The sequence below is a fragment of the Mycothermus thermophilus genome (genome assembly GCF_041956435.1).
Source record: "Mycothermus thermophilus strain CBS 625.91 unplaced genomic scaffold VTJ04scaffold_6, whole genome shotgun sequence".
Taxonomy (NCBI): domain Eukaryota; kingdom Fungi; phylum Ascomycota; class Sordariomycetes; order Sordariales; family Chaetomiaceae; genus Mycothermus; species Mycothermus thermophilus.
The window spans coordinates 2,409,218-2,420,630 of NW_027191432.1; the positions used below are offsets into that span (position 1 = coordinate 2,409,218).

The following is an 11,413-nucleotide window of genomic DNA, read 5'->3' on the forward strand; positions in this document are numbered from 1 at the left end:
GGATCTTGTTAAACGTCTCCGCCGCCTGCTCGAAAAAGCCAAACACGAGCGGCCGGCTGAAGTCGTGCTCCGTCTGATCCTCGTCCATCTCGAGCAGCTGCTCAAAGATCTCCTTCTCCACGTGGTCGCCGAATTCGGGCATCTTGGTGTAGGGGTTGTTATTCTTGTCGAGCTCCTGCTGTTCCTTTTTTTTCCGCGACGAGGAACCAAAAGGTCCAAAAAGTTAGCACATCAACTTCCACCAAAAAGATCGTAAGAGTCAAAAAAAAAAAAACAAGCATGCTGAACACCAAACAACACCAAAACAAAAGTCGGGTCATCGGTGCCCATGTCGGTTGATCTCCACACACCAGATTCGCACGCTCCAGAATCCTCAGTCGGCGGAGCATTTTGGCTTGTGATTTTCTTCATGTGACGACCCACAGGGCACTCATGGACTGACGAACTGATGATGAAAGAGAGAGGGGGTATGTTGATGGAAGTGATGGGGGTGTCGTCGTCCAGCCCGGCTGGTGGGGTAAGATGGTGAGGTGGCAGACTGGGGCTCGGGATGGAAGGAAAAAGAGAATAGGTTAAAAACAACAAAAAGTCACGAGAGAATGACAGGAAGTGAAAATGAAAATTGGGAGAGACGACGACAACGACAACGACAACAACAGGGGACTCGTTCAAGCAGGCCCTGGGTTTGTTGCTCGTCGTATGTGTCAAGGTGAGAAAAGACGATGATGGTCTTTTCGAGGGTGTGGAAAGTGAGAGGTGCGGTGTGGAAAGGGAAGAAAGGCTGAGAAGGAAAAACAAAACCTCGGGCAGGTCGTCGGGTCAAAGCGTGGGTTGAGGTGAAGTTGACGAAACAAAAAACGACAAGACACATGAACGTCACTGCAGTGCAGCCCACCCCCATGGGGGAATCCAACGAGACAAGACGAAAGGGACAAAAAGCCATCAACCAATTTCGCGGGGTACCGCTGAAGCACAGAGCCCCGTGGACAGGCATGTTTGTTGGGAGGAGGAGGAGGAGGAGGATGAGGAGGACGAGGAAGAGGAAGAGACCATGCACTTTTTTTTCCTTTTCTTCTTCTTCCTCCCAACAGTAGATATCCAAACAAACGGCAAACTAGAAATTGAAAAGAAAACTGAAAAACTGGCTTACAGAATAACTGATCCAAAAACCTATCAAGGCAAATAAATAAAGAAGCCGCAACGCCGGTGCTTGGGGACAGCAAGCTAGGATGCTTGTCACAAGCTTTCCGGACACCACCCCCGAAGGATGATTTGATGGCCAGGAACCGAACCGAAAAAAGGCGGCGGTCCACACCCAGCAGCAGAAAGCAGCAGCGCAACGTAGCGCAGATCAGGTCGAAAGGTAGATCTCTTTCCTTTCACGGCCGCGTTAAGTCCGTTCCGTGGATGTGGGCTTGCTTGCCCAGGGGCGGATGGATGCGTGCGCGCGTCAAGCGGTCCCAGGGAATTCCAAGTTTCTGGGATGTTTGGAGAAAGGAGCCGCGCCGAGGAGCGAGGGGGGGTTGGTTGGTTGCCGGGGGTGCTTTTCTGGCTGGAGGTGTGTGCGTGTGTTGGCGGGCTTCTTTTTTTCTTAAAAAAACCGGCCTTTCTCGCCCTCGTTTTTCTGTCTCTCTTGTCTTTCCTCTGTCTCGAGTTCACGGGGGAACGGACAGCGGACCGAACCGGGGGAAGGGCTGGTGGTTCTTTGTCAATTCGAGGCCGAGCAGCATTTCGGGGAATTTTTTTGTCTGCACACGAAAGAAGGAAAAAAAAGATTGCAAGGCTGGAAGGGAGGGGTAGTCTTCTTCTCCAGCCCCAAGCGTTTCTTCACGTACTGTGGTTATGCAAAGCCAAGCAAAGCAATTTCGAGAGAGTCCAGCGAGTGTGGCTTTCGTGGGACGGTTAAGCGGTAGGTGCGCAAGGGAGCTTAGGGAGAGCGTGGCCTTGGATTTCCGAGGAATGGTCAACGAACGTCAAGGTCGTCAGCAAGCAACAAATGAAGTTTGTTGGAGTTGTAGTATGTAGACGGGGGGATCGGTGGCATGGCGGGGTTGAGGATGGATGAATGAATGTGAGATGGATGGATGGAGAGGGGCACACCACACACAAACAGTCCGAGGGACGGACCTGGACCCGGGACCCGGAACACCCTTTCCCCTCTCCCCGAGGACTGTTCATCCATTCTATTCCATTCATTCATTCATTCATTCATCCAATTGCTGGGGCTGTTCTCCGTGGAGACGGGGAGGCAGACTCACCACAGTAGAAGGCGGCAAGAAAGGGGGCGTTTCGGGGAGGTTACGGAGACGGCGAGGGTGGAGAGTTGAGCTTGTGAGTGGCGGACGGGGGTGAGATGCAACCGACGGGGAGGTGCAGGGCGAGGGGTTAGGTAGGACAGCTACTCGCTAACCTAGGGCGTAGTAAAAAGGTACTACGAGTAAAGTGATATTCCGGGATGGATGGATCAAGCTTGGCCACTTGAAGAAGGACGACGCCAGGCCCCTTGTTTGGCAGCAGCAGCAGCAGCAGCAGCAGCAGCAGCAGCCAGAGGCAAAAGGGAAAAGGCCAAGCAAGGAACCGACATGCAACGGTGGGGTGTAGGGTACTCCACGCGGGATCCTGAACCGGAGACACTAACTACCTCCTCGTAACCTTAGACGAGCAAAAATACCTCTGCCTGTCTGGTCAGTCAGTCAGGAGGTCAAGCAGGACAAAGACAGACAGACGATGATGGCCAAAATCATCCGAGGCAGCATCACGAGAGACCAATTCTAAGGGACTAGCTTGGTAGAGTAGTCGAGTCTTTTTTTTGGTCTCGTCCTTAAGCAGAGCTCTCTCAGTGTGCGCGTGATGGCGCGGGGTGCATGGTTGTGGCTCGTCAAGCCGGTTGTTCGCGGATGTATTTTTTTGGGGCCTGACCTTCTCCCTCTCCCCCAAGAAAGGTATAGAGTACACTAAGAGGCGGGACCCAAGACAGACCCGAAATGGAGCCCGCTTCTTCTCCCGCTTTTCCCGCTCTGGGGTTGTGACGTAAGGCCATCCACACGTTTCCCGAGGCAGGGCTCCATTTATTCAACGTGACAGGACGGAATGGCGGTTGGGTCCCGGTTTCACAGTTTCACAAACACACCACTTCGAGAGAATATCCATGGGATTAGGGGAAAACTGTCGCTACTGGCCACTGCATTCTGCAACAACAAAGGTATGTAGGTACCTTAGTATATATACCTCATCCCCCCGCCAGCCCTACCTGGGTACGCGGTGTCATCATCAGCCACCCATTTTTCTCTCTGGTTGGTCCCCCCTCTCCTTTTCTCTTGTCCCTTCTGATGTCATGCCGCACGGATCAAGTGGGCTAAAATCAGGCACCTATTAGTACCTATGTACTCCGTATCGCTGTATAGGTGATTGAAGAAGGGAACCAGCCCCGCATGGGACCGGACTGTTCAACGCCACCGAGGCCCTTCAACAGGTGTCCCCTCTGTTGTTGGGTACCAAACAATAAAACGCTTTGCCAGACATTCCCTGTCAAATCTTCAATGACCGTGCCATCTCTCGTGGTCTCGAACACTCTCGGGTCCCAAGGAACTTTGCCTGAAGCAGGGAATCCCTTGAAGATGCAACGGCTGACGAGTCTCCCACACAGTTGGGTATCTCGCGTATTCGGGACAGGCTGAGAACACTTTACGTCTGCACATTGGATGCAGCTGATGATTCTATGACCTACAATGGGGAGAGGGAGAAAACAGACAAAGTGAAGTTGAGCCCTATCCCATTCCGTCCCATCCCATCCCTGCCCCTTTTATCGAATACTACGGGGTATGTACATACACAGGGCATACATAGGTAGGTACATACTCGATAACGACATACCCCGCCTCTCCCTTTTTTCGTCAGACATGGCGCGCCAAGACGCTGCCCCACGCCGCTTGGCACATTCCGAGTGGGGCCGGGTGGGGACCCGAATGGGGCCCGAATGGGTCCGGCACAGGCTCGCATATGGGTCAACGACGTCATTCCGCAGATTGTCGTCATCGCCCATTGGGAGGCGTCATCCCTGACCACGCCGCATGGATCTGCTGCCAACCTCTTACCTCTCCCTTCTGGTGGGAAAAAAATTAATAACAACCTGAAAACACGCACAAAAAACCCTCGGTTGGACTCGGTTTCGCTCTTTTTTTCGAGGGATTGATTGATGAGGGTCAAAATTAAAAAGACACAAGTTCCAATGTTTGAAGAAATGAAATAGGTACAGTAATTACTTAAGTTAGGTAATAAGAGATAAGAACAAAATAACACCACCAACCCATTCCTCAATCCCTAAATCCCAGCCCCCTTCCCTCTCGACAACGACCACCGTCACCTCAGACCATTCCGCCTCCAGGCACCTCCAGCCGCCCGCACACCGACGTCGTGGTCACGGTAACGTGTCAGCCAACCTTAACCCGCCATCTCGCATCCCATCGCATCCCATCGCATCCCACCTTGCTCGCACGGCACCGCAGCACCGCAGCAGTTCTGTCGGTGTGGATGTATGGATGTATGTATATCTGTATGTATGTACATCTCTACTGTACATGTTCCATCTCTGTGTCTGTGTCTGTGTGTGTGACAAGTCCCCAAGTTCCTCGGACATCCGCCTTTTTTCTCTCCGTCAAAATGACCCCCTATTGGCTACATCTTGGCCCGCCGGCCCAAAAAGAGGGCCTTGTCATGCTGCTGCTTGCTCTGCGGCCGGTGCAGCGTGCAGCTTGCATGCACGCCGTCGACTCCCACAACCATCCACAGACATTCTTACATCCCCAATCCCAGCCTATCCACGTTGAACTTCACATCTCCACGTCGGTGGGGGAGCGGAGAAGGGGGAGAAGAGGGAGGAGGAGGAGAAGAAGGGGGAGGAGGAGGAGGAGGAGAAGCCTGCTCTGCTCGCTGCCGAATGTTGGAAGAAGAGGAGGTGAAGAAACCTCCTCCTCCTCGTCTCATGCATATGACATGTTCCCTTTTTGCTTCCCGCCAGAGGGAAGAAAAGGGGTGGGGACTGGACTCTTCTTCAGTCCATAGTGTACTAAGTAGTCAGGGCTGCAGATGAATGACGATGTGGAGGAATCCATCATCATCATCATTATTAGTTTAACGGGAACGGATGCACACCGGCTTCGGCATGTCGCCCACCGCGCCAGCCGGCACCAGAAATCATCTTTGGATGGATGGATGGAAGGGTGAATAACCACCTGCCTCCTCCCCGACTCCCTAACCTGCCTGCCAACGGAGTTCTACTTACCAACCAACCAAACCCAAACCGGAGGGTGCCATTCTTCATCTCACGGATGTGGAGGAATCACGATGCGAGATACGTAGTGGTTTATTTATCTCCGACGGGTGGCATCTGTCCGTTTCTCCCGCCGCCGGGGTCGGGGTCAAGGTCGGTCAGGATCGCGGTCAGGGTCCTCGTTCCCAGCCAGCCCCATCCATGCCCATGCCCCATGTCACCTAGGTAAGTGTATGTTCCATGTCTGGGGGAGTCGGCCGCCGTCCGCCGCCGGAAGAGTGTCCCGCCGCCGACGGGTTAGTTGGCAAAATGCGGCCGCCCTTTGCGCTTGCGTCGGGTTCCGCTGCTGGTTGCCAGAAGAGATTGATACGTGTAAATGTATGTATGTACTATTTAGTTAGTGAGGTAGCACCTGGAGCCATCGAAGGAGTGAGGAACCGCCCGCTACTTAAGTATCCGAGCTTGGCACACATCCTGCAGCAGGCAGGGTACGCGCAGCTGGAGGACCCAGGGAACGGGGAGGAAGGGGGAGGACGGGGGAGGACGGGGACAAGATTCGTCAAAGGCACGACACCAAATCAGAGTTGTGTGTCTGACATCACCGGCGTTAGCGTCGCTCTCGGGGTTGACGCCCAACATCCCCAAGCCGCACCTTCACCTCGTCGGGTCCGACATGCCTCGGAGCCTTTTCTCGTGTATGCCTGGCTGGTTTGTCGCTACCCGTCTCTGACGTAGGGTGGTCAAGCATCGTGGTATGTCGGGCTGTCTACATCTGCTGATATTAAGCTAAGTACATTCCCAAGCCCATCTGTGAGAGGAGACAAAACACTACAACAACAGCAACAATGTATGCCACTGCCGCAGTCCGTAGCACACAGCCTCTTGACAAAAGACACCCCACCAAGCCGAGAGTGATGGCATCGTCGACGCGGTGGATGAACATATTCTTCTCTTCACAGAAAGCTTCGACAGAGTACACCCAAACAACACCTTTGTGCAATACCTCCCCATATTGCTGCTCCCAGTCCCAGGACCCAACCATCCCCTCCACACACACACACACACACACACACACACACACGCCGGTCCTGCTCTCCCCACAATACTTCTCCTCCCCGAGCTTATGATACAGAGGTGTATAGCTTCGCCCACCACACACGTCATCACACCTGCAAAAACTCTCCTACTCGTGGCCGGCTACCCATCCTGCTATAATAATTTCCCTATCCAAACAATTCCCGGCACCAATTCCGCGGGTCCCCGCCCCCCGAACCCCAACCGCGGTCCATGTGGCTGGCCTTCCATGCGTGTTGTTGCTGTCCCGGAGCCACGTATGGCGCATCTCGATCATCTGTCACCTCCCAATATTTTATGTCCGCTGCATGGTTGCGATGTAACACAGCAGATCTTGGTCACGTCCGTGTCAATTCATCACCATCCATCCCGCTTCACGGGGCTAGGATGGTGGTGGCGGCCGGGGAAAGAAAGCCGGATGGTTGCTTGAGTGTGGGAGGAACTGGCACACGGGGAAGCATAGTTGTATCTGGCGTCCAGTGAGGTGATGAGTGTTGGCTGCCACACACACTCTCTCTCACACACAACCCGGTGAACAACTGGGACGTTCGCATCCCTGACCTACAGATCACCGGTTATCCATGGGTACGTACAGACAGGTAAGGTAAGCTTGTGGTGTTGTGACAGTCCCGAGAGGGGGGACAGACGCACCCCGGATTGTTAGGATAGTTGCCGGGTTCAGCTCAGTCTTGAAGCAGTCCGGTGAGGTGGTAGAGTTGCAAGATATGGGATGGGGTAGAGAAGAAGAATGAGTGTCTCAGACATTCCTGATGGATAACACCAGCCTCTTAACCTCAGGTAAAGTATCCCTGGAGCAGATAACCTGCTACGACACCTACACTTTCCCTCTTTCTCTCCAAGCTCCAAGATAATAGCTCCCTTCCTACCTGAGGTCTGAGGTCTCTTCCTCTTTCATCTACCCTTCTTCCCCAACGAAAGGCATTCTTACCTAAGGGGACTCAACCAAACTCCCCCACTCCCAAATCAGGGACTACACCCCACGCCATGATCTACAAACAAGTTCCACACATAACATGTGGCGTACCTCGTACAGGTGCGTTCTTTCCGGAATCCATACCTGGCTCGACTCCCCAGCCCTGTGATCTGCCGAAGTACCTAGGCTGTGAGTGACCGAAGTACCTAGGTACTTCCTTGGGTACCAGGTATGGATGTACGTCACCCAAAGCACCACCATCTATATACCACTTACCTACCTCACCTAAGCCTTGGACGATTGCAGCCATCCTCGACTGGCGCACTGCCTCCGATCACTTCGTCACGGGCGTGGTAAGGTGGTGAGTAGATGCCTAAGGAAATAACTAGTCGGCATGCGAAGACGTAGCGTGAGGGTGAGAATTTGGTTGCGTGGGTGAATAGAATGGATGGATGCCCATACATATGAGGAGGATTGCCAGACGAAACTAGGGCAGAGGGCGGGGTGACTGAGGTTTGGGTAACTACTGGCATGCTGAGGAGTGTTCTATTTACAGACTACAGACAGAGAAGGCTTGGTTAGAGCTAGAGTACCTGATGAGGGCATGGAAAAGATGAAGCGTCTTAGGTTCATAACGACACAGCCATGTAAACTCCCGGCTCACCCGCCAGCTCCAACCCTCTGTGCTGTCCGCATGTACATACAGTACACCCCCTGAGCTACAACTACAATAATATCACCAACGTCATCATCGTCAACACCACCAAACCTCTTCCAAGCCACTTATACATACCTCCCCCGTATATCCACCGCCACCCCACCCGCACTCACCCAAGCTACTGAAACTCCGCCTCAACCCGTCCATACCTCACCCCATCCACCTTCAACTCAAACCCCAGCCCGGCACTATCCACCACCATCTCGAGCGAAAAATCCAAATTATCAAACTCCACCCCCTTGGTCGTAGTCAACCTCGTAAACAAATGCCTCGGCACCGCCGACAAATCCGTCGTCAACCGACACACATGAATTAGCTCCCTGGTATACGCCTCGGGCGCCTCATCCGATTCACAAGCAATCAAATCATCCGTCACCACCAAGCTCTGCCCGGGTCGAAAATTCCGCGTATAATGAAACGCCACCGGTTTCAGCGGGGACACGGCTTCGCCCTTGGCAATGTGCCACTGCATCCGGTCCGCGACCATCCACCGCTCCCAGAGATGCGACCAGTACCGCTCGGACACGGAGTGCTTGCTCGCGTCGTAGACGGTCGCGTAGGAGGTGCCGTAGTGCCGCCGTGCGCGGCGCGAGAGGACCATGGTGCCCTCCAGCCCGCGCAGGACGGCGCCGCGGACGACGGCGGTCCAGGCGTGCACCGGTTGCATGACTTCCATCGGGTGGTGGCGGCGGGAGGATGATGGGCGGGGTGGGGAGGAGGGGGAAGAAGAAGAGGGGAGGGAGTGGGTTGGGCGTTCGGTGTAGGGGGGCGGGGGTTCGAGGTCTTCGTCTTCTTGGTCGGATTCACCTCCTCCTCCTACTTGAGAGGAAGTGGTGTTGGCATTGTTGTCAGGGGTTGAGGAGAAATGGGCTTTGAGTCGGCGGTAGAGGTAGTCGCTTTGGCCGAAGCCGCCGACGAGGATGATGCCTGACACGGTGGCGCCTTTGGATCGCAAGGCGTCGACCTGGCTCTGGACCAGGTCGCAGACTTCCTTGACGACGGGGTCGAAGATGGATTTGATCTGCTCGGCTGTCATGAGGAGGAAGCCCGAGTCGAGGCCGGCGGATTCGTCGTCGGGGAGGCCGGGGAAGCTGGGTTGGAGGTTAGATTAGGAAAGAGAGAGAGAGAAAAGGGGGCAAAAAGCTTACGGGATGTTGACCTCGGAGTGCTCGTCCTCGTTGAAACTGCGCTTGACAAACTCTTCGAAATATTTCAGCCCCATCTGCCACGTCTTGGGCTTCTTGGCCTTCATCTCGTCGAAGCGCGCCTGGCCGATGCGGTTCTTGACGTGCTCCTCGAAGCGGTAGTTGAGAAAGGCGCTGCCGCAGAGCCCGCCGGTGCCGACGGCCGATTCTTCGACTTTCAGGGGCTGGAGCGAGACGATTTTATAGGCGATCAGACTATACACCCCGCGTCAGCTCCCCATCAATCAACCTTGTCCATGATATCCCGATGGGAGGTTAGAACTCACTCAACCGTCCCCCCTCCCCCATCACAAACAATAAAATTATCCCCAATCCGCAAATGATTCGGCTGTATCGCCTTGAGCGTCCACACCGCGGCCGCCTCAGGCTCGCTAATCATCTGAATCTGCGACTGCTTGCCCATGCCCGCCCGTTCTGCCGCCTGCAGCGTCGTCGCTTTCGCCGCATCCGACCACACCGCGGGACAGGTCAGGACAAAATCCACCTGCGTCTGCGCGACAAACGCCTCGCCGTACCGCCGGCGCAGGGTGTGCATGGTGTGCTTGTAAATCTCGGTCAGATAATCACTGACGGCGTCGACGACCGTTTTTTTGTACCGCTTCAGCTGCGCCGCCATCTCGAGCGGGCTGACGTAGAAGGGCAGCTTCTGCTTGCGGTCGAGGAACAGCTTGATGCAGCGCAGCCGCGGCTCCTCGGGCTTGAACTGGAAGCCCCATTTGATGGTGGGCGCGGTGCCGGGGGGCGCGTTGGCGGGCAGCTCGTAGGCGAGTTCGGTCGGGACTTTGTCCGAGGTGAGTCCGTTCCCGCCGGGCCAGGTTTTGATGATTTCCATGTCGTCGGGGGCGCCGGTGTAGACGGCGGCGACGCTGAGGAGACAAATGTTAGAGACTGAGTGGCTGGCTGGTTTGGGGACTTTGGGCGTCTTGACTCACCCTGAGAAGGTTGTTCCAAAGTCGACGCCGACGATCAGGCGGTGGTTCTGCTGCTGCGGTGGGACATTGTCCCGGGGGGTTTCCCTCACGGGGCCGTTGATGGCTTGAGGGGCATTGTCCCGGAAGGCAGTGTTGGAGTCGTCTCGGAGATTGAGGTTTCTGAAGGCCGATGCGATATGGTGCTGTGGCGGAGACGAATAGCTCATGATGGTGGTGGTGGCTGAGAGATCATCTCAAAGCGACGAGGGGATGGGTGTGAGCTGGGACAAGGCCTACGCGGCCTGTCGTCGAGGCGAGGCTCAATGGATGTGGGAGCTAGAGATATAACCCGAGTCCAGGTCGAGGACAGACAAACTGGCAGACGTTGGGAATATTAAAAGTCAACAAACAACCGCCATCGCCATAATCATGCCAGACACGAAGAAGAAGACACGTCTGTCAGATCCAAACACTAGCCGGGCTGGGTCTTGAAGCGGTGTCTCCTCCGGGATTTCTCGACCTTCAACGTAGGCAGCCCAATTATGAAGCCAAAGTTTGGCGTCAATGGTGAGGTTCAATCCAGAGTCTTGGAACTCTGCAGAGACATGAAGAATGCGACATCAGAGGTGAGTGAGTGAGATGCACATGCAGCTTAGCGGGGCTGATTGATGGATAGGTGAGGGGCTCATCCAGACATGTCCATTCAGCCCATAATAGTATGACTCCATAAGCTCCCCTGAGCGGTCAATTGGAATCATTTCCAACCACTGCCTCTATCTTTCGAGCCTAAGAAAATACACACAAAATAGAGTTGATACCTAAGGAAATAAGAACTGAAGTCTCCCCTGAATCAGGCACATACACCTGAGATCAGCCATTACAACCACCCCAGCCACGAAATACATGCTCAATACTCTGTATCCCCCACCAGCATCAACTCACACCACCCTGCCTCTACGGCACATAGCCAGTCACTGGAAGTCACGCTGCTGCCTGCAAACTTTACTCCCCGCGGTCTCTGTTCGCTTGCTTGTGCCTGGGCAGCCAGCCAGTCAAGATCGTCAGCCGCAGTCCACCCGCCTACCTAGTAGCCAAGGCCCCGCTGCGGTCCACTCCCGGTTGCAATCACCTTGACGCGCCCCACTTTCGCGTCGCGCACATGAACTTGTGTGCACACACCATTTTTTCATGCAACATCCATGAAATGCTTTACCCCTGAGACGCCCTTACGGATAGATTGGTTAGTTTCTCTACACCACGCTGTCGACTGAGACTGCAGACTAACTTATGTATATTTCCAGC

At 54.6% G+C, this 11,413-nt stretch overlaps 2 protein-coding genes across 2 annotated transcripts; both read right to left on the minus strand.

Moving 5' to 3' along the window:
* Positions 1-14: 14 nt before the first annotated feature.
* Positions 15-142, minus strand: VTJ04DRAFT_9291 (uncharacterized protein; the record flags this gene model as incomplete). The annotated part of the gene is made up of 1 exon (XM_069367822.1): positions 15-142. A coding segment is annotated over one exon (128 nt), but the record flags the coding sequence as incomplete, so codon positions are not given.
* A 7,971-nt stretch (positions 143-8,113) lies between these two features.
* Positions 8,114-10,338, minus strand: VTJ04DRAFT_9292 (uncharacterized protein; the record flags this gene model as incomplete). Its single annotated transcript, XM_069367823.1, has 4 exons — positions 8,114-9,086; positions 9,144-9,395; positions 9,467-10,066; positions 10,133-10,338. 4 exons carry the CDS (start codon positions 10,336-10,338, stop codon positions 8,114-8,116), a joined length of 2,031 nt encoding a protein of 676 aa, XP_069216113.1.
* Positions 10,339-11,413: the final 1,075 nt, after the last annotated feature.